This window comes from Musca autumnalis, unplaced genomic scaffold, assembly GCF_047663935.1.
Source record: "Musca autumnalis isolate F117 unplaced genomic scaffold, ASM4766393v1 scaffold_3, whole genome shotgun sequence".
In the NCBI taxonomy this organism is placed as follows: domain Eukaryota; kingdom Metazoa; phylum Arthropoda; class Insecta; order Diptera; family Muscidae; genus Musca; species Musca autumnalis.
Genome location: NW_027411866.1, coordinates 225,842,811 through 225,861,760, shown reverse-complemented (window position 1 = coordinate 225,861,760; position 18,950 = coordinate 225,842,811). Strand labels below are relative to the sequence as shown.

The 18,950-nt window shown below is 37.7% G+C and overlaps 1 protein-coding gene across 1 annotated transcript; it reads left to right on the top strand.

Annotated features, from left to right (window-relative positions):
• Positions 1-223: 223 nt before the first annotated feature.
• Positions 224-1,429, top strand: LOC141398448 (serine protease Hayan-like). The gene is made up of 4 exons (XM_073975730.1): positions 224-489; positions 662-845; positions 919-1,122; positions 1,197-1,429. The coding sequence occupies exons 1-4, from the start codon at positions 292-294 to the stop codon at positions 1,334-1,336; spliced, it is 726 nt and encodes a 241-aa protein (XP_073831831.1). The 5' UTR covers positions 224-291; the 3' UTR covers positions 1,337-1,429.
• The last annotated feature ends 17,521 nt before the right edge of the window (positions 1,430-18,950 follow it).

Genomic DNA, 18,950 nt, shown 5'->3' with positions numbered 1-18,950 from the left:
CGAATAAAACTAATGTATTAAAGATTTATTTTTGAAATAGTTCTTATGCAGATCGAATCGAGCAAATGTGGCTACGGCAAATTCAAAATCAGACCCAACCGGAAAGACTAAATTCCTCCAATGAAAGGCCAGCTGTAAAAGGTAATGAATGAAAATGTCAAGAATTTTATTTGTATGTTTCCGCCTACTTTATCTGTTCATTAGCTTGTCAACGTATATTCATGTCTAAAACCCAGTTTGACTGAACACATTTTGGACGGCATACCCGCTTCTTTGGGCGAATTTCCCCATATGGCAGCCATCGATTATAGTTCTAAAAATGACGTCCTTGATATACTTTGTGGCGGAAGTTTAATCGATGATCGTTTTATACTGACCGCAGCCCATTGTGTTGCATCGAGTGAGATGGTTCCTGTCTCGGTAATTTTGGGTGTGGCGGATTTCAGCAATAGCGAAGAATTGGCAACAGCTACAAAAATAAAAATTAAGGTAGATATTTTTCCAAGGAACATTATATTGCAGATTTTTAAAAGAGCTATGCTAAAAATCATAGGAACGCTATTCAAAAATCAAAAATCCATAGCAGTAGCATTTTTTTTATTTTTAATTTTGAAATACATATGTCCTAATTTTTCCACTAATATTGTGAAAATTATTTTAGCAAATCCATGTTCCCGATAACTATTCTCTGCTACGGGACTATAATGATATTGCCATACTGGAATTGGAAGAACCTGCAAAGTTTTCCGAATTCATTTATCCAGCATGTTTGAATACAGAATTAATTGATCCTAAACCAGACGTACCGGTATGGGTAACCGGTTGGGGTTATGTATCCGTTGATGGTTAGTAGTAAATTATTTATTACATATTATTTATTTTATTTTATTTGTTTTTTTTTTTGTTTTTGTAATTTAGAAGATATAGTATCCGAAATTCTACTTAAAATCGAACTAACTGTTACACCAATTGACAATTGTACCGCCAGTTATGCCCGTTATGGTTATATGTCACGACTTAAGCATGGCGTTCAAAATACTCAGCTCTGTGCTAAAGATAAGAAACATAAAAAGGACACTTGTAGAGGGGATTCAGGAGGCCCTTTGGTATTAATTGCAGATGGTATGTTAAACAAAATTTCGTAGGCAAAAAATAAATAATTTTAATAATGAAATTTATTGTTGTCTTGCTTTCAGAAAGTCGTAAAGTTTATAAGGTACTAGGTGTGGTTTCAAGCGGTATTAGCTGTGGTGGCAAGACACCGGGCCTGTACACTAGAGTGGCGTCTTATTTGGATTTTATTGAAAAAATTGTGTGGCCCAATGGTGGGGACTGATTTTAATTTGCCGCAGATAACGAATTAAAAAACGTGATAATTTAACAAACATACCCTGTAAAACAAACCCTGTAAAATTTAACAAAATTTATACATCTACTGTAAAGACAAGTTCTAACTCTTCTTGTGTTTATTCTGATGCCTGAAACCCGGAACAGGATGAGTAAAATCTGTTTATTCATTGCTTATTCAAGGGCTGAACATTTGTTCAGGACTCAATTGCTCCACGCTGACATTTTTTAAGAACTATCGGTAACCCTTATTGACTATCCTAAAAAGACCCACTGTAAAAAATGCGTGAAGACCCGCGGGAGAAAGATGCACCTACAATCAGCATTGCTCGAAACAAGCCGTACTGTGGGCATGGGATCAAAGTTATACAACTTATGCCGCAAGAAGGACAATCTCTAAGCAACATCCCCCAACTGACCCTCCTCAGACAGATGTGTTCTCCGAGAACCGCATTCACACGATAGTTGTTAATGGCATCTGCGACTGCATCTGTGTGAATGAAATTTTAACTTGCTTGATAGGCTTGTTAATCTGGGGGTTCTCACCTGTAACATTGAACCCCTCTTTCTAAATTATGAAGATTCCTTCTGACATATCTGGGTGGGGAGCCCTATCCACCATTTGGTGATTAGGATGGCTCTCACGGCAATACCCGACCAAGTACTGCAACGCGGACTTGACATTGTGTTGCAGTACTGTAACAATATTTGTCTCCTCATGTCCACTGAAGACATGGGGAGACACCCAGATGCATTTCTCAGAGCGGCATTCTGACAGATTTGAATATTTTTCCATCGCGTTGCACTTATATTCGCGGACTCTATTAGCGCCGCATAGCTTACCACAGACCGTTATATGTGGTTAACAAGGTTTCTTTATCTGCACAACAAGTGCTGCCGGCTTGGGAATTAAGGACCATGTTCCTACATCTGAACTTGTCCCAGATAGCTGTGGTATGTGCGGACGACGTGAACATACTATCGAATGTGCCCCTAGAATCTTGGACTAGCTGGCGATGGAAATTCTGCCGCCATCGACCACGACATTCAATCAGCTCTCACCTCGATTTAGTGGCGGATTTTTACATATTCCTCGCGTGGAAGAAGACGGTAAGCCCAGTCAAATAGGGGTTCAGACTTTCACAAATGACACCAAGATCGTGCAATCATCCGCATACGTTACGATCACAATGCCGACTAGAGGGGGTGAAATACAGGAGATATAGAGGTTAAACAGTTCCGGAGATATCACGCCACCTTGGTGGTGAAATGAGTTGAGTTGATTTAGCCATGTACCTCCTTCGCAACACTTTTGATCTTAAATCCTAATCCACATTTTTGTCGACAAGTTCAAATGTCCAAAAAGGGTCACAAAATTCTGAAAAGACCCTAAATACATTCGATCTGTCCGTAGATGACAGTTTCAATTCACATATGCTGAGGTATATGTCTAGCGTCACCATCATCACTGTTCTATCTAATATGTGTGGAGATGCAGTGTAGCGCTGTTGATGTGCTGCTTACAGAACCCATGCTGATGATCGGAAAGTGAATAGTTATTTCTAACTCTAGGGAGTAGTAAAGTCCCAAGAGTGAAATAGGTATGTACGCTTCACCTTTGCTGGCATCCTTGCTTGGCTCAAGAAGTGAGACCATCCTGTCCATTTCCAGACTTAGGTAACGATGTGGGAGGCCATTACCGTAGAGATTCCATCACGGACTAACGCTTTGAATGATTAGCGTTCCTGATGACATTGCGAATGACCATCGTCCATTGTAAATTGCAGTGGTTTCTCCTCGGCCAGTAGAGATCTATTCTTCCCTTCACCCTGTCAATCACCGAGGTGCTTGACAAACTGTCGATGGAAACCACTTCAGCTCCTCTTGAGATCAGTCAGTGTAACGTTTTCAAACCTTACTGAGGTCCAATTCAGGGTTCGAGAGTGACTTAACCATTGCACACAATTCACTTCTTCCGACTCTAATGCTGCAACTCTTTAAAAGATTTGGCCACGTGTTCCGCTAATGCTAACCGACAAACCTTTTAACAGCCAGTATCAACTACCTGATTCTAGGGTCACTGGGGTTGTCACGATGAAACTAACCTTTCTCAGTTGCTAATGGTGGGATGGTTAGACCCAAGAGAAACTATGGGTTTGCCAGGTGACGTCATTTATCAGACCAGATGACACTATGGTTATATATCACGAACAGAGACACTCTCCCTACTTCTGGTAGGGGCTTGTTCATTGGCCGTGCAAAACGTAGAGTTATTAATCTGCTTGACAAGCACTATACCCCTCAGCTCATTGCCGAGGACCGAATCCCACAACTCATAATGAGCAAAGCGGGCTAATGTTGGGCCTATAACCTCGACTATAGATATTTATCGGCGGTATGTAAACGTTAAGCAACTTTACCGCTTTTGTTACGCACCTGACTGCTCTAGTATTGCGAAGGAGGTACTTGAAGGAACGGACCGACATGGTCTATTATGGAAGTAGATCTTATTTTGGCAGTCATATCTTTTCGATAGATATCGCGCTCACTAGTCATTTCAGTGGGTCATCGTATAACTTTTGGACCAGTATGCCAGGAAGCATGAACTTGTTCACGCAATAAATAATATCGCCGTAAACAGGACCACAACAAACAGCATCGGCATACATTTCCAAAGGATTTTCAAACTAAACTAAACTGCGCTAAGACACAAATGTTGAACTTTTGTGGGGGAGGTTCACCATGGAGAGGACCGATATGGGTCATTTTAGAAGTTAAACTAAATTTGGACAACATTTTTGGTACATAGTTTGTAGCAAATTGGTTGCCCCGTTTAAGGGATATAGTGTATACCATTTTAGTGACATTTTTTAAATATTTGGGGGGGGGGGGGGGTACCGGAAGTTGTGGAGGGGTATTGCCCATCTTCGAACTGAAACTAAGTTTGGACAAAATATGACAAAGGCTGAATTTTTGGACCAAATCGGTTAATCAGTTCGTGAGTTATCGTGCTCTACAGCCACTACACATGGTGCGATAGGTGGTTTTTACACCTGTTTTCTCAAAAAGTATGGACTTGAAACTTTTTTTTGAAAAACTTTTACCGTCGTAATTGAGGCAGCGAATACAAAATGATTTAACAAAAGTCAAAGTGATTTAAGCGAAGGACTTAAAGCGGACTTATCCTAAATATTGTGTGGGAGGTACCCAAATGAGTGGTAAATATAGTCCATATTTGAACCTGATCTATATCTTGTTCAATGAAAGACTTAATGAAAGACTCGCTGCACTTCGATTAAAAGCAAAATTCTTTACCATCAGCTTTATTTGCGCTCACGCTCCGACTGAAGACAAGGACGAACAGACCAAAGATATATTTTACGAGAGCTTAGAAGAAACTTATGACCCTTGGCCTGCCCATGACATTAAAATTATTCTAGGCGATTTTAATGCCAAAATTGGAAAGGAGAATATCTTTGGCCCAACAGTCGGGAAATTCAGTCTCCGCAGTAAAACATCAGACAATGGTATGAGTCTGATAGACTTTGCAGCTGCAAAAAACATGGTCGTTAGCAGTACCAGTTTTAAGCATCTCGATATTCATAAGGGCACCTGGCCAGATCAAAGAACAAGAAGTCAAATTGATCACATTGTGATAGATGGAAGACAATCATCGAGCAAACATAGATTCGGACCACTACCTTGTTGCAGCAAAGGTACGTTCCCGTCTAAACTTTGCAAATAAAGCACGAACAGATACAACACGAAAGTTGGACATCGGTAAGCTGCAAACACGCAGAGAATATATATTGTAGGTGCAATCATATTCTAAGAACAAAATAGTATATTTTAAAAATCTTAAAATATATGTTGTTGGCGCAATAATATATTTTGTCTCATTATAATGCCTAACACGAAATATATGGTTGAAACAACAATATATATTTTCAGAATTTTAAAATGTACTATTTTGTTCTTAGAATATGATTGCCCCTACAATATATCTTCTCTGCGTGAACACAACAGATAACCACAGCATATTCCACTCAACTAGCCCAATGGCTTAATAAAGCACTCCCGTCCCGACAACATATCAGCGCAATGGCAAAGTATTGCCCACTCCATGCAAACTGCCGCAAAATTTATACTTGGATACCAGAGACCTCCACCAAGGAATCCATGGTATGATCAGGAGTGTCGAGCTGCTACCGAAGAGAAAAATGCGGCATATAGGGCTACTCTACAATCAGTAGCAACTCGTATCGCACGAGAGAGGTATTGGGAGAAAGGGAGAGAGGAGAAACGTCTGCTTCGCAGGAAAAAGAGAGAAATGGGGAGGCGGTACACAGTGGTGCCGCTTCTTTGTAAACGTGGACAAAAATAGAGAGAGTTGATCTAGAGTCATGAATTTTTGTACAATTACTTTTAACGGCATAGGAATGAAAAATTCCAACTTTGGTCCATATCGGTTCAGATTTGGATATAGCCTCCATATACATATATCTTTTTCCGATCTTGCTGTAACTCGGTCAATTTGTATTGAATGGCCTTCAAATTTAATATGCGATATTTTCTTATACCACTTATTAATTTTACCGATTTAACAAAAATCGGTTCAGATTTGGATGTAGCCGCCACATATATCTTTCCCCGATTTTGCTATAACTCTAACTTTTTATTGAATAGCCTTTAAATTTAGTATGCGATATTTTCATAAGCAAAAATAATTTTTCATTTTTCATTTTTGTTCAATAAAGATTCACCTTTAGCTATAGACCCCATATAAAGGTACAGTCCGATTTTCCTTATTTTGAACTATTAAAGCCAAATTTTCGAACCGATTTGGCTGTAATTCTGTATTTTCACTTCTTAGTGAACAAAATACCTCCTTGCAAAAAATGTTCGATATAGATCCACACTTTGTTATAGTCCCCCTCTCTATAATGGTACATCCAAGTTTTAGTCGTTTTGTCGATTAAAGAAAAATATTCATATAAAAAAATGTCTCTTACCTAGATGCTAAACTTTTATTTTCAGTTGTATAAAAAATTAAAATATGATGTGAAATAAACTAAATCCGTTAATTTCGAATTTTGTTGTTTGCTGAGAACAATGTTCGTACTCGTACATTCCTTTTTTACATATAGAGGTGCGTGCTTTTACAGGCGGGGCGTGCGTGTTATAATGGGAATAACTTACAGGGTGGCAGGTAGGGGCACCTGGATTTCTTTTTATCGTAAACTAGAGACTTTCCCCTGTATTTTTAAAAAAATACGGACTTGCCCTTACGGGGCCTTCATTAGTAAAACTCAACATAAATTTATAGTAATGATATTAAAAATAGCACAAAAAGTGATTTACAAAGAATTTATTTTTAACGAAGTTAGAAAACGAATTATGAATTTGTTTCTTCGTAAGAATATTGTCAATGCCATCAAATATAAGTGTGATTTTGATAATTGTACATTTACCTCTCCGATTATTTATAATTTCACTTATAAGCTTCGAATGCTTTGCAGATCTATTTTACGTTTTTAAGGCACCACATACAAATCTCAACTTCTTCGACCTAACTTGGCATATTATCGCTGTAAATTGGGAAAAATAATACTGGATATTAACAATTTAATGTGTTTAGAAAATATTTATTTAAATTGCAATCAAATTCGACGCCATACATTTTTAGATTTTTGTCCACGGGCGGAACCACAGTGCGGTAGTGTGAAAAACTCGAGATGAACAGGAGCCACAATGAAGTCCAAAAGTTCTACCAAAGAGTAAAACATCAAACTGATGGCTTTGGTACAGGCACATCCTCCTGTAGAGACCAGCAAGGTAATTTGGTAACTGATACAGATAGTGTGCTCGGGTTATAGAAAGAACATTTTTCCAAACTATTGGTATGCGATAGTAGCGAAGCCGGCGAAGATACCACAGATCCAATCCAAGAAGATGGTATTGAATGTATACCGCCCAGCCAAGATGAGGTAAAGACAGCAATAAACCGGCTGACCATTAAGGCAGCAGGAGCCGATGACTTACAGCCGAGCTGTTCAAAACCGGAGGCGACACGCTGATAAGGTGTATTCATCAGCAGTTAGCACAATCTGGCAGGAAGAACAAGTACCCGACGAATGAAACCTGTGCCCTGTCCACAAGAAAGGAGATAAGACTGTATGCTCTAACGAAAGAGGCATAAGTCTTCTCCCTATTGCATACAAGATAGTGTCAGGGATAATGTGCGAACGACTAAAGCCTATGGTCAATGAAATAATTGGCCATACCAATGCGGCTGTAAACCTGGCAAATCCACCATTGACCAGATATTTACCCTGCGACAAATCCTGGAAAAGACCCAAGAGATGCAGATCGACACTTACCACCTTTTTGTCAATTACAAAGCAGTCTTCAACAGTCCCCTACGTTCAAAGGTATTCCAAGCCATGTCTGAATTTGGAAGATAGGGAAGATGTTCCTATACATTTTGAGTACATTTCAATGGGGAATGATTTTGAAGGAAAAACTGTATCGGGTAATATACATTTTGAAATGCGTGTAAATCGCGAAATCCTCAAAATCACTTGATGCGCATGCGGTTTCCTGATACAGCGAATTGTTTTCTTTTCATTTGTAAACATTTACCTAGATTTACTTTGGCGGCGGTGATGTAGCATCGTCTGCAGTTTAGTGTACAAAACATTGTAAAACGGTGATACTTTGCACAAAGTGCACACTCTTCTTATGTGCATCCGATTTCACTATCAAGCGTGAAAGAATACATGGATCTAAACCTACTTCAATAAAATCCATCAAGAACCGTAGATGTAGCTTCACACAGTACTTTTGGGATAAATCGGATACAGCTTCCATACCGCTTAACTTTTTAAACCTCTGTTTCCGCAAAAACGGATTGATGTGTCGATTTCTTAACTGAAAAAGAAAGATCCACAGTAAACGCCAATTAACCCGCGATATTTTCAAAACATTTTTCGCAAATTTTTCAATTCGTATACCCTCAGCCTTTAGGCTAGAAAGGGCATATAGACTTTGATACGATCAAAAATGTGCCTCATCGAAATAACGGTTTTAGACCTCAAGTATGTTTGGTCGAAATTCGTTTCAGACAATTTGGAGGCGATTTAGCCATGTATGTACGTCCGTCTGTCTGTTTGTCTGTCAGGCTGACTGGTGCGCACGATAACTCTCGAACGGATGAATCGAATCATATTTTGGGTATATAATTGTTCCACAAACATCCCATACGGTTCAAGGGAGACTTCTCTCATATCAATGAGTGCACCCCGATTCATATTAGTTCAATGATATGGGACCTACTGTTTATCGCCGAGTCCGAACGGCGTGTCTTAAGACACCAATTTGTAGAGAAGTTTCACATGGCTGAAATACTCAGGATATGTCGCCAAAATTACGGAGGGGTATTTTGCCACCGTTGAAAATTTTGATGTTGCCTGGCCGGGGAATCGAACCCACGACCTTTAGCGTGCAAGGCGGGTGTGCATACCATTGCACCACGGTGGCACCCGTGGGCAGGGACGTAGCCAGGATTTCATTTCGGGGGGGCCCATCTGACCAAAATTTTGAAAGCTCATGTTAGCGAAAATTTCTTATTTAGCAATGATGTAAACCTTATTTTAGTCTTTTATTACTGATGAAATAATTTCCATTACTATGTTTTAATTAAAATGAGGTAAGACTTCTTGCCCAATTTCCCCTTGTTTTCAGAACTTTTTTGACAATATATCAGAGTTCATATACATATGTTCAAAATAATGGATATATTAATAATCGCATATATTTTTGGGTGTATCATTTATCAAATAACTCACAACTTCAGTGAATGTTATATAATTCAGTGATGTCACTTCGGTAAGACCAAAAGAAAAATTATACAATCTGGAAAGCTTAGAAATATCTTAACATTTAACATTTTTCGTTGTTTCCTACTTCACAAAATTTCAAAATCACGGCTTCAAGTTTCTACTCCAATTTTATTGAGTAATTTACAGAAGGAAAGTGGGATTAGTAGAGAAACGATTTAAGCAGAAGGAACGTTTGGATATCATGGCGTTATCCACTTTTTTGTATTTACAGGTAAAAATTAAGAGTTATTTAAATAAAGGACGCTGCCGTGTCAGAATATCGTCAATTTCGGAAATTCAATCGTTTTTATTGTCATAAAGAAACCAATTGTAGTTATTTCCCTAAATATATTTTGGTGTCCAATCGTAGATCTTATCACAAAGAATTTCTGAAGGCTGATAGTGGTTTTTTGATGAGAACTAATGCTGAACAATAGTGAGTCTATCCATGATGGAATTCTAGCACCCAATAGCGGGTATGTGAATGACAAATTCTGTCGTCCAATCGGACATCTGCCAACAGACTAGTTTTGGCGTACAATCGTCGGACTTTTCTTATAGAAATTCTGGTTTCCTATCGTGGATCTTCTCATAAATTGATCAGGAACTAGGAAAACTCTGGCAACCAATCTTGAATTCGTTTAAAAATGAAATTCTGGCGCCCAAATGTATACACGTATACATTTTTTAGCAAAAATCCATAAACACAATTTGTCCCAACCTGCATTTTTTATACTCTCAGCCTTTAGTCAGTATGTGCCTCATCGAATTCGGATACTGCGTTGGTCCAAACTTTGCTTATCGCAATATTTCTGCGAGCGTTATTTAAAGTAAGAAGATGGTGTAGTAGCGCTCGTAGCCGGAAATAAGCAATATTGGATTTTGAGTTTGCGATTTTTTTTATGTTGATTGAACTAATGTTGACTGTTTGCGCCCTCTACATATCAAAGGGTTTTCTTTTGGTAGCATTTACTCGTTGAAGTTTTCCTTAGGTGCTAATAGGTTTTCCCTTTCTTTCTGGAAGGAAAACACTCAGCTAGACATTGCACCGAGGCACTATAGGTAATTTGCCCTGTTTTTGAGGCAAAAAGTCGATTTTGCAACTTCTAATAATAATAATTTTTTAGTTGGCATTGAAAAAAGAGCGTGTCAAAATTTATTGATATGACTGATATTTTTCAAAATACCGTCATTATCGCGGTTTAAATTGCAGTCAAAGTGAGAATTTCGAAGAAGAACTAAAAAATATATATTGTAAGGCATATTTCAATGTATTTAAAACCGCGGAAAAATAAACCAAATATAAATATATGTAAAATGGAATAGATTGGTAATCGCGAGAGGAATTTATTTAATATATAATATGGCTTAGAAATTTTGGGTAGCGACCAAAAAACACAAAAAGTCAGAAATAAATATTTTATTTTTCTTAAACTCACTTCATATAGACTTATACTAAATTGGCCGTGTTTGGTCGTGATTTTGCCACCTAGAACACATTACTGAAAGTCTTCTGCATTGGTATTACTAGGTTTCAAAACCCGATTTTGCCCGTTTTTTGATATTTATGAGATTTTATTAGGTTACTTCTCAATAAAAAGTCTCAAAATTGTTGAAGTTTGGTTTGAGGAAATAAATAATAAATGTAAAAAATATTGTTGTTTACAATTTCATTGCAAGTGAAATAAGTAATGGCGACAAATTGTTTGGTATATCCGTGGTTTTCTATAAATTTTATATACATATAATATCTGGTAAACGATTTATTTATTTACTTCGAACTTTTATTATATTGCAAATCTTGCTAACAATTTGTTTTCGCTATCTTCGGCTGTCATGTGAGTTTAATTGAAAATTGTGAATCACTTCGTTTTTTTATTATTTGTCTGGATTAGCTTCCTTAGGATCATGCTTGCTGTGGAAGTTTTCTACTAACATCACTCAGCAGACATTTTGCATAAAATCTGTGATTTGTGTTTCGATTTATGAGGCTGTTACGTGAAAAAGAAGTCTGTTATCACCCTTGGTAATTGTTTTTTATTGATTTCTTTCCGTATTGTTTTCTAATCAGAAATATTTTTATTAGGTCTGTTAACAGCTGTAACAGTTTTTTGTAGACGACAGAAAGAGTAAGGCATGAGAATACTATTTTATAAATTCACGCATTACATTGGTTCTATTGCTTGCCTTTGTTTCTCAGCTAGATCAGTTGTTATTGATTGTCGCGTTCTAAACATCACCAAATTTACGAATTGATTACATTTCTTGTGCAAAGAACCTGGATTGTGGCAAGCTCGGTTTTTTCCATATAATATAAATACGCAAAGTGCTGGCGACACAAAAATATGCAGAAAGAAGTGCGGGGTCCTTTAGGAAAAGTAAACAGGTGAAACCATTCGTTTATTAAAAAGGTATACATATATTTGTGGAAAAGTGAACGAGACACCAAAACTGGAATTTGCATCTCTGTGAGCAGAATCGTTGTGACCATACCCAGCAAAATTTGACGGAAGGAGTTCTTTGCGATGACGTGATTTCATGTCATCTTTTGCATTGGTTCAACGAAAGTCGTGAAAGATCCGATCTTTTCATTAGGATTTGAACCAATGCAAAGGAAGTCGTGAAAGATCCGATCTTTTCATCAGCATTTGTACCCATTCCATCGATCCAATAGAGATGATGTTTGTGTTTTTATTTACACACCTGTTTATTTTCATTTTGGTATGTTCCAGTACTGCAAAAATCTACTAATTTTTACTATTTTTTCCGATAACATAAAGGAAAAATTGTTATCGTAGTAAAAATAAGTAGATTCTTGCAGTTTCTGGAACAGACCAAAGTTGTTAGAACTGTCGTCGTGATGTTGTCTCACATTTCCTGCATATCAAACAACTAATACTTCTAAACAATTGGTATTATATGAAGTCCCAACCATCGAGCTAAAAATAGAATCGGACTGCACACATTGCTATTTTAAAAGTTCCCTTGTCTGTTCTAAATTTGACATAGAATGAAATCAATCAAATCTCGCTTCTTGGAATTTGAAAAAAAAGTCCGAAACGAAAAGGAACAAGAATGTGAAAATAAAGAAGAAACTACTTTTGGAAAGAAACAATTAAAAATAAATTAATTAAGCATAAATGGTATTTTCCATAAAAAGTCTCTCCTCCCCGTTCGTTACATTTTGTTCTTAGAGATCCCTAAAGCAAGCCGGGTTGTAGATCCCTACATATTTCCGTCACTAAACAAAAGAGTATAAATTACCATGTTGTTATAAAATAACAAAATTATAAAATAAAAGTAATTTACGAAATAAAAATACTTAAAGGAGTGCATTTGGAGTCCATGTTGAAATCTGAACTGGTGATGGGAAGATAATTGAAAAAAACCTTTTGTAAGATGAAAGAATATCAGTTGCGGAGAACGGAGGAAGTAATCTTTTGCGTTGCAGCGGTGGTGATTACATTGCAATTTTGGATGTAAACTTTTGAAAAACTAAACTGATAAATTAATTGTAGCTATTTCATGATTTCGTTTGAATTAATAAAGAGTTTTGTTTTTCATGAAAACCACATTTCAATACAGCATTTCCATTTTCCAAACAAGACATGAAAATTTCATGCCAAGGGGTTGGTGAAAATGACATGCCAAAGCATTGGTTAAAATGACACGTCAAAGCATGGGTGAAAATGACGTGTCAAAGCATTGGTGAAAATGACATGTCAAATCATTGGTGGAAATGACATGTCAAAGCATTGGTGGAAATGACATGTCAACGCATTGGTTAAAATGACATGCTTAGGATCCAGAAAAGAACGTCATCTTCTGGGGTCCACGCTCATATAAAATTCATCGATGAAGATGCTAAAAAGATGACATGCTAGATCACTTGCACCCATGATTGAATGTCATCTTTGGCATCGAACATTTTGCTGGGTACTGTATCGTCGAGTGTAATCATATTGTTACGGAATTAGATTTAACTAATCTCCGTGTAGACGTTGTTTTATTCCCCGATACGATTTGTACCAAATAAAACAGGGTTCGTTTTAGATTACGTTTCTACAATGCTTTATTTACTTTATTACACTTATTCAAAACCGACTTTAACTACTAGGCACACAGCAAGTCTCTAGTTAGCACGCAGCTACTCTTTTACCGATCTGTTCAGTTCAACGCTTAAAACACAACTCAACCCAATGTTGCCATTCGTAACTCTATTTATACCCAAAATCTCCTTGGTCTAGAAATATCTAGAGCATATGGCAACACCTCGAATCTGTACAACGAACACACAGACGCACATTCGCACTAAGCGAACATCCATACTCACATACATACAAGCACAGTAATGACGTAACTACAACAACAAACAACTACACGAAATACAAGAAGTAGGAACTAAACGATAATTACATTATTGTTGCAAAACAAAACAAACAAAAGAACATTAACAAAAGGTAATGTAACGACTAGAATGATGAAGAGAGTTCTACATGGTAGTTGTTGTTGCTTAAATAAAGTAACTGCGTAATAAAAACTTTACGTTACAATTCAAATTTTTAAATTAACGGAAATTAAACTAAACTAACTTAAACCTATCAGTTACATTCGTAACATTGCCTCCCGCTTAAGCCTGTTCGTCCCGAATAGGCACAGTTCCCTCTCGGTGGTATGGGCATTGGTAACACTGCCTCCCGCTTAAGCCTGCTCCTCTTGACTAGACGCAGTTCTCGTTCCGTAGTGGTGGCAACTGTTTTAGATGTACCCTCTACTGCGTCAGCTTTGGACTTTTGCTCTTCTGAACGACGTTGCTTTCTCTCCAGGAATCCTGACGTTATACCTTCTTTCTTTGTGGTCACCTTCCTAAGTGCCACCTGGTCGTCATCGGACTTGTCCTTCCTTGTTGTACGGCCGCTTTTCGATGGACCTTTCCTCGACGTACATATTCGCTTTTTCGTCCTCGTTGCTGGATTTTTCCGCTTTCCTACAAGCCAATTGTCGGCGGCTTCCACCTTCAGCGTACGGACATCGACAGCGATCTCGCCGGATTCTGCCTTTGGGCGATGTTTGCTTTTCTCGTTGTAGCCCACATTTATCGGTATTTCCACATTGGACCAAGTCATCACACGGTGCTTTATGTCCAGGTTGATGTCGAAGGCAATCATAAAGTCCACGCCAAGTATAACTTCGTCCACAATATCGGCCACTATAAAATCGAAATTTACCGATTTCCTACCCATACTTAGCCTTTGGTAGGCCTTTCCATGCACCGGGGTCTTCTCGCCTGTGGCCGTCCGCAATTTGACTCCATTTAACGGCAATACCTTCCCTTTTACCAAATCCGGTCTAATAATGGACTTTGTTGCACCGGTGTCCAATGTCAAGGTACGCAATACACCATTGACGAAGCCTTTAACCGTTAAGTTGTGATTCTTCTGCTGGACTATGGCTATAGAGATTGTGGGACCATCATTTTCATCCTCTGCCAGCAGCGTCTCGTGATTGACGGAATTCCCTTTATTTGATTCACCTGATGTCACCCTTTCCAGATTCTTGGCCACCGGCTGGTCGTCGCTTTTTGAAGGCGGTGAGGTGGATCTGGGCCTTGCTTGTCTCAATCTGCATTCTCGGGCCAAGTGTCCAGTTTTCCGACAGTTATAACAAGTTTTTCTCGTTTTTCCAGCCCCTCGTTTCACACGCATTAGTGCATCTTTCAGATGATCGACCACGGTCTGGGAATTGTTGTCCTCAACTTCCAGCCTCCTCACGTTGTAAGCTTTAGGCTTCACCAGCATCTTCGCGGTTTCTTGGGCCAGGGCAAATGACACGGTTTCTGCAAATGTTCCTATCGGTGCCGCATACGTCGCAAATTTTATCTCTGGATCACGAATACCACCTTTCGTAGATGCTCTTCCAGGGTGCGATTAAATCTTTGTTCCGCCGACCAATCCTCGCCGGACTCAACCTGCAGTAGCCGGACATCGACGATACTTGCTTTGCTTTCAGCCTTCAAGCAATGTCTACATTTTCCACTTTCATTTCCATCACAAGTCTGGAAGTTTCTTCATTCTTTCTAGACATCTCTTCTAACATCTTACAGTTGTCAGATTTCATTTCCGCCATAAGTCTGGAAGTTTCTTCATTTTTCTTATTCATTTCCAGCATCATCATAGCCAGCATTGATTTCAAATCGTCACCCCTGGCAGCTACCGACGAAACTTCCTCAACGCTGGATTCGTCCTTTGCCGATAACTCGACTTCCTCCTTACCGTCGAACTCATATTCATTGATGTTCATTCCACGGCGCTCGAACTCTTCCAACAAGCGTTTTTGTAGTTCGGCCTTGTTGCCAGTAGAACACAACTCCAACTTACTTAGCTCCTTCTTCAAGTCTTCCACTCGTAGATCCTTAAACTTCATTGTAGGATGGTCGTAATCTCACTGCTGACACCAATTGTTACGGAATTAGATTTAACTAATCTCCGTGTAGACGTTGTTTTATTCCCCGATACGATTTGTACCAAATAAAACAGGGTTCGTTTTAGATTACGTTTCTACAATGCTTTATTTACTTTATTACACTTATTCAAAACCGACTTTAACTACTAGGCACACAGCAAGTCTCTAGTTAGCACGCAGCTACTCTTTTACCGATCTGTTCAGTTCAACGCTTAAAACACAACTCAACCCAATGTTGCCATTCGTAACTCTATTTATACCCAAAATCTCCTTGGTCTAGAAATATCTAGAGCATATGGCAACACCTCGAATCTGTACAACGAACACACAGACGCACATTCGCACTAAGCGAACATCCATACTCACATACATACAAGCACAGTAATGACGTAACTACAACAACAAACAACTACACGAAATACAAGAAGTAGGAACTAAACGATAATTACATTATTGTTGCAAAACAAAACAAACAAAAGAACATTAACAAAAGGTAATGTAACGACTAGAATGATGAAGAGAGTTCTACATGGTAGTTGTTGTTGCTTAAATAAAGTAACTGCGTAATAAAAACTTTACGTTACAATTCAAAATTTTTAAATTAACGGAAATTAAACTAAACTAACTTAAACCTATCAGTTACATTCGTAACAATATATAGGAAAAAGGTAAAACTGAAAAAAAAAACAATCAAGGATGAAAATAGTTTAAGTGATAATTTCTAAATCAGCTTATCAGTGTAAACTGTTGCTTCAAGAGTTGTCAAATCATAGCTAAAATATTAAATTCCGCATCAGAATACATATTAATAGTTATTCGGTAATATTTATAAGTAACAGAAACCTTACAAAAAAGTGGAGTCGTAAAGAATTCGGGATCAAAGAGTACACGAATAAGCTGGTACCGTTGTATTTTGTTTGATCGTTGTTTAGTGCACAAAATGGTGGTAAATTTTATTCCACATTAATGATCATTATTATCAGAATACTTTGTTTCTTTTGTTTTGTGCATTGGCCAACGGTCACTGTATTTGCTGAGAGTGTTAAATCCTCAAACTGTTATACTAAGAGAGTTTTGAATTTTAACATCTGCAGCATCTACCGCAACAGAGCGCTTACAGTGATTTTAACAATTATAGTAATTTGGTAAACATCATGCTCCTATTTCCATAGCAGATCAATTGAAAAGATAACAAAAAAAAACTCATCGCTAAATTAAGTTTATACCAACTACGGCAAACCAGAATTCACCAGCAGCACAGTCAAACATCATCTCATCGAAAGTACTTTCGCCGTGGGATTATGCAGATTGAGTAAGTGATTGCCCATATTCTTATTTATTAATTAAAAAGAAAACTATTAATAGTTCGCTATCACCATTTACAATTTAAACTCATTAATTTTGATATGTTCAAACAATGCTATTTTATTACTAATTAAGAAAACAACACAAATTTTGTTTGCACTAGTTTCAATGAACATCACGTGAGATTTCGTTGGTTTTCGTTTTTCCATACCAAATATCTAAGCCTGGTCACCTTAATTTGTGAACCATTGGTTTTGATAGTGAGATCATTACTTGTTTAGCAACAAGAAGAATATGTTACAAACAATGGTGTAAGAAAGAAATGAAAACCAAGACACTCAATGTAAAAACAAAACCCAGTGTATTCTTTCGCATTCTTTTTGCTCTTCCACTTTTTTTGTTCCAATTTTTTTTTTTTGTTTACATACGAATTTCCTTACGTATTGCAGATCAGTGTCAATGAACTTTAGGGCTTAACTCTTTATTTACCAATAGATATACATTTAATGGATTTTTTTAGTATGTATTTAGTTATGCATCCATTATATCTCTGATCAATACGTTTTTATCAACCTAGGATTTTAGTGTTAATAAGATCATTTAAAATTTTTACAATATACCAGATATACTAAGCTTCATATGAATAAGTCAGCTCATTTGTTGATTTAAGCTATATTTTATATGGTTGAGGTATTTCTCTTTAAATATAATCACAATGAATTTTGAGTAAAGTATACACATTTTCTGATTGATTCTTTCTGGTGATTGATAGCAGCTGGTAGGTATCGCATTTGGGATCATACCTCAAATTCTACTCGTGGTATTGCTTCTTAGTTATGATCATGGTTGGGAGGGCGAAACAGCAACAAACGTCACCTTGTTGCTTAAGTCTTTCGATGTAGCACCTTTCTCTTACTTTCGTCTACTTTCCCTTAAACACTTTCTCTCAGTATAGCACTTTCTCTTCTTCTTCTCCTGCAATGCTTTCTCTCAGTCAAGATATCTTTGCTATTCGATTTCCGTTTCCTTCTTACCAACACTTGCACCTTTTGTGTGTTCTCTATTCCCATCTTTTATCTCTTTCTAGCACGCATTATTGAATAAATTTAAATATCCTGTAGCTAAGTGATATCCGTTGCATTGATAAACACGAACCCACCCACCGACGAGCCATAAGGCCGGCGACAATGCGTGCATGTTCTTCATCAATGCTCCACAACCCCATCCACCATCAAAAACCTGACGTTGTATGCTACAATGGTGATTTTCGGTCTACTCCTTCTGGTATTTCCCCCCCAAATTTCAATTTTAGCTAAAGCGGTATGTACGATTATTCTTGAAAAATAATATTATGTCCAAACTTTGTTTTAGCTCGAAAATGGACCACATTGGGTACATCCCTCACAAAATCTTCAAAATAGTTGTTTAATGCAGTTTAAGGTCTGTTCGAGGAACCTTAGAAATTTTTACTGAAGGCATTTCTTGTGTTTAGAGCGGTATTATGTTTTTCGTGGGCAAGTCCATATTTCCTGAGGGTGGGTGCAATATATTTTAAGAGGAATGACTCCCAAAATAATATCTACTTCCAAAATAAACTATGCTGGTCCGATCCATTTCCTCAGGTACCTTCTCCGCAACACTTGTGATCAATGATAAAATCCATATTTTGTTGGCAAGTTCGTACGTCCGAAAATTGCTACAGAATTCTGAAAATCTCCTAATACATAGGTTTGGGTTAAGGGATTTTGGTTGTGTAGCCGTTGTTCGATCTGCCCATAGATGAAAGTTTCAGTTCACACAGGCTCAGGGTGTATTCCTGTCCGCAAAGCCGACTGATACTTATTGAGATTTTGACGAAGAAGAATCTGTTTCCGTCCAGTTATTTTTTTTATTTTGTTTGTCGTCACATAATCGAAGAAGGAAAAAGGAACTTTTCTAGAAATGTGCACTAGGGAT

Bases quoted from the DNA above. Each gene is read 5' to 3' on its own strand.
- LOC141398448 (XM_073975730.1), top strand. From the start codon at position 292: ATGGCAGCCATCGATTATAGTTCTAAAAATGACGTCCTTGATATACTT. The intron at 490-661 runs GTAGATATTTTT...AAATTATTTTAG, and splicing joins CTACAAAAATAAAAATTAAG to CAAATCCATGTTCCCGATAA. The intron at 1,123-1,196 runs GTATGTTAAACA...TCTTGCTTTCAG, and splicing joins TTTGGTATTAATTGCAGATG to AAAGTCGTAAAGTTTATAAG.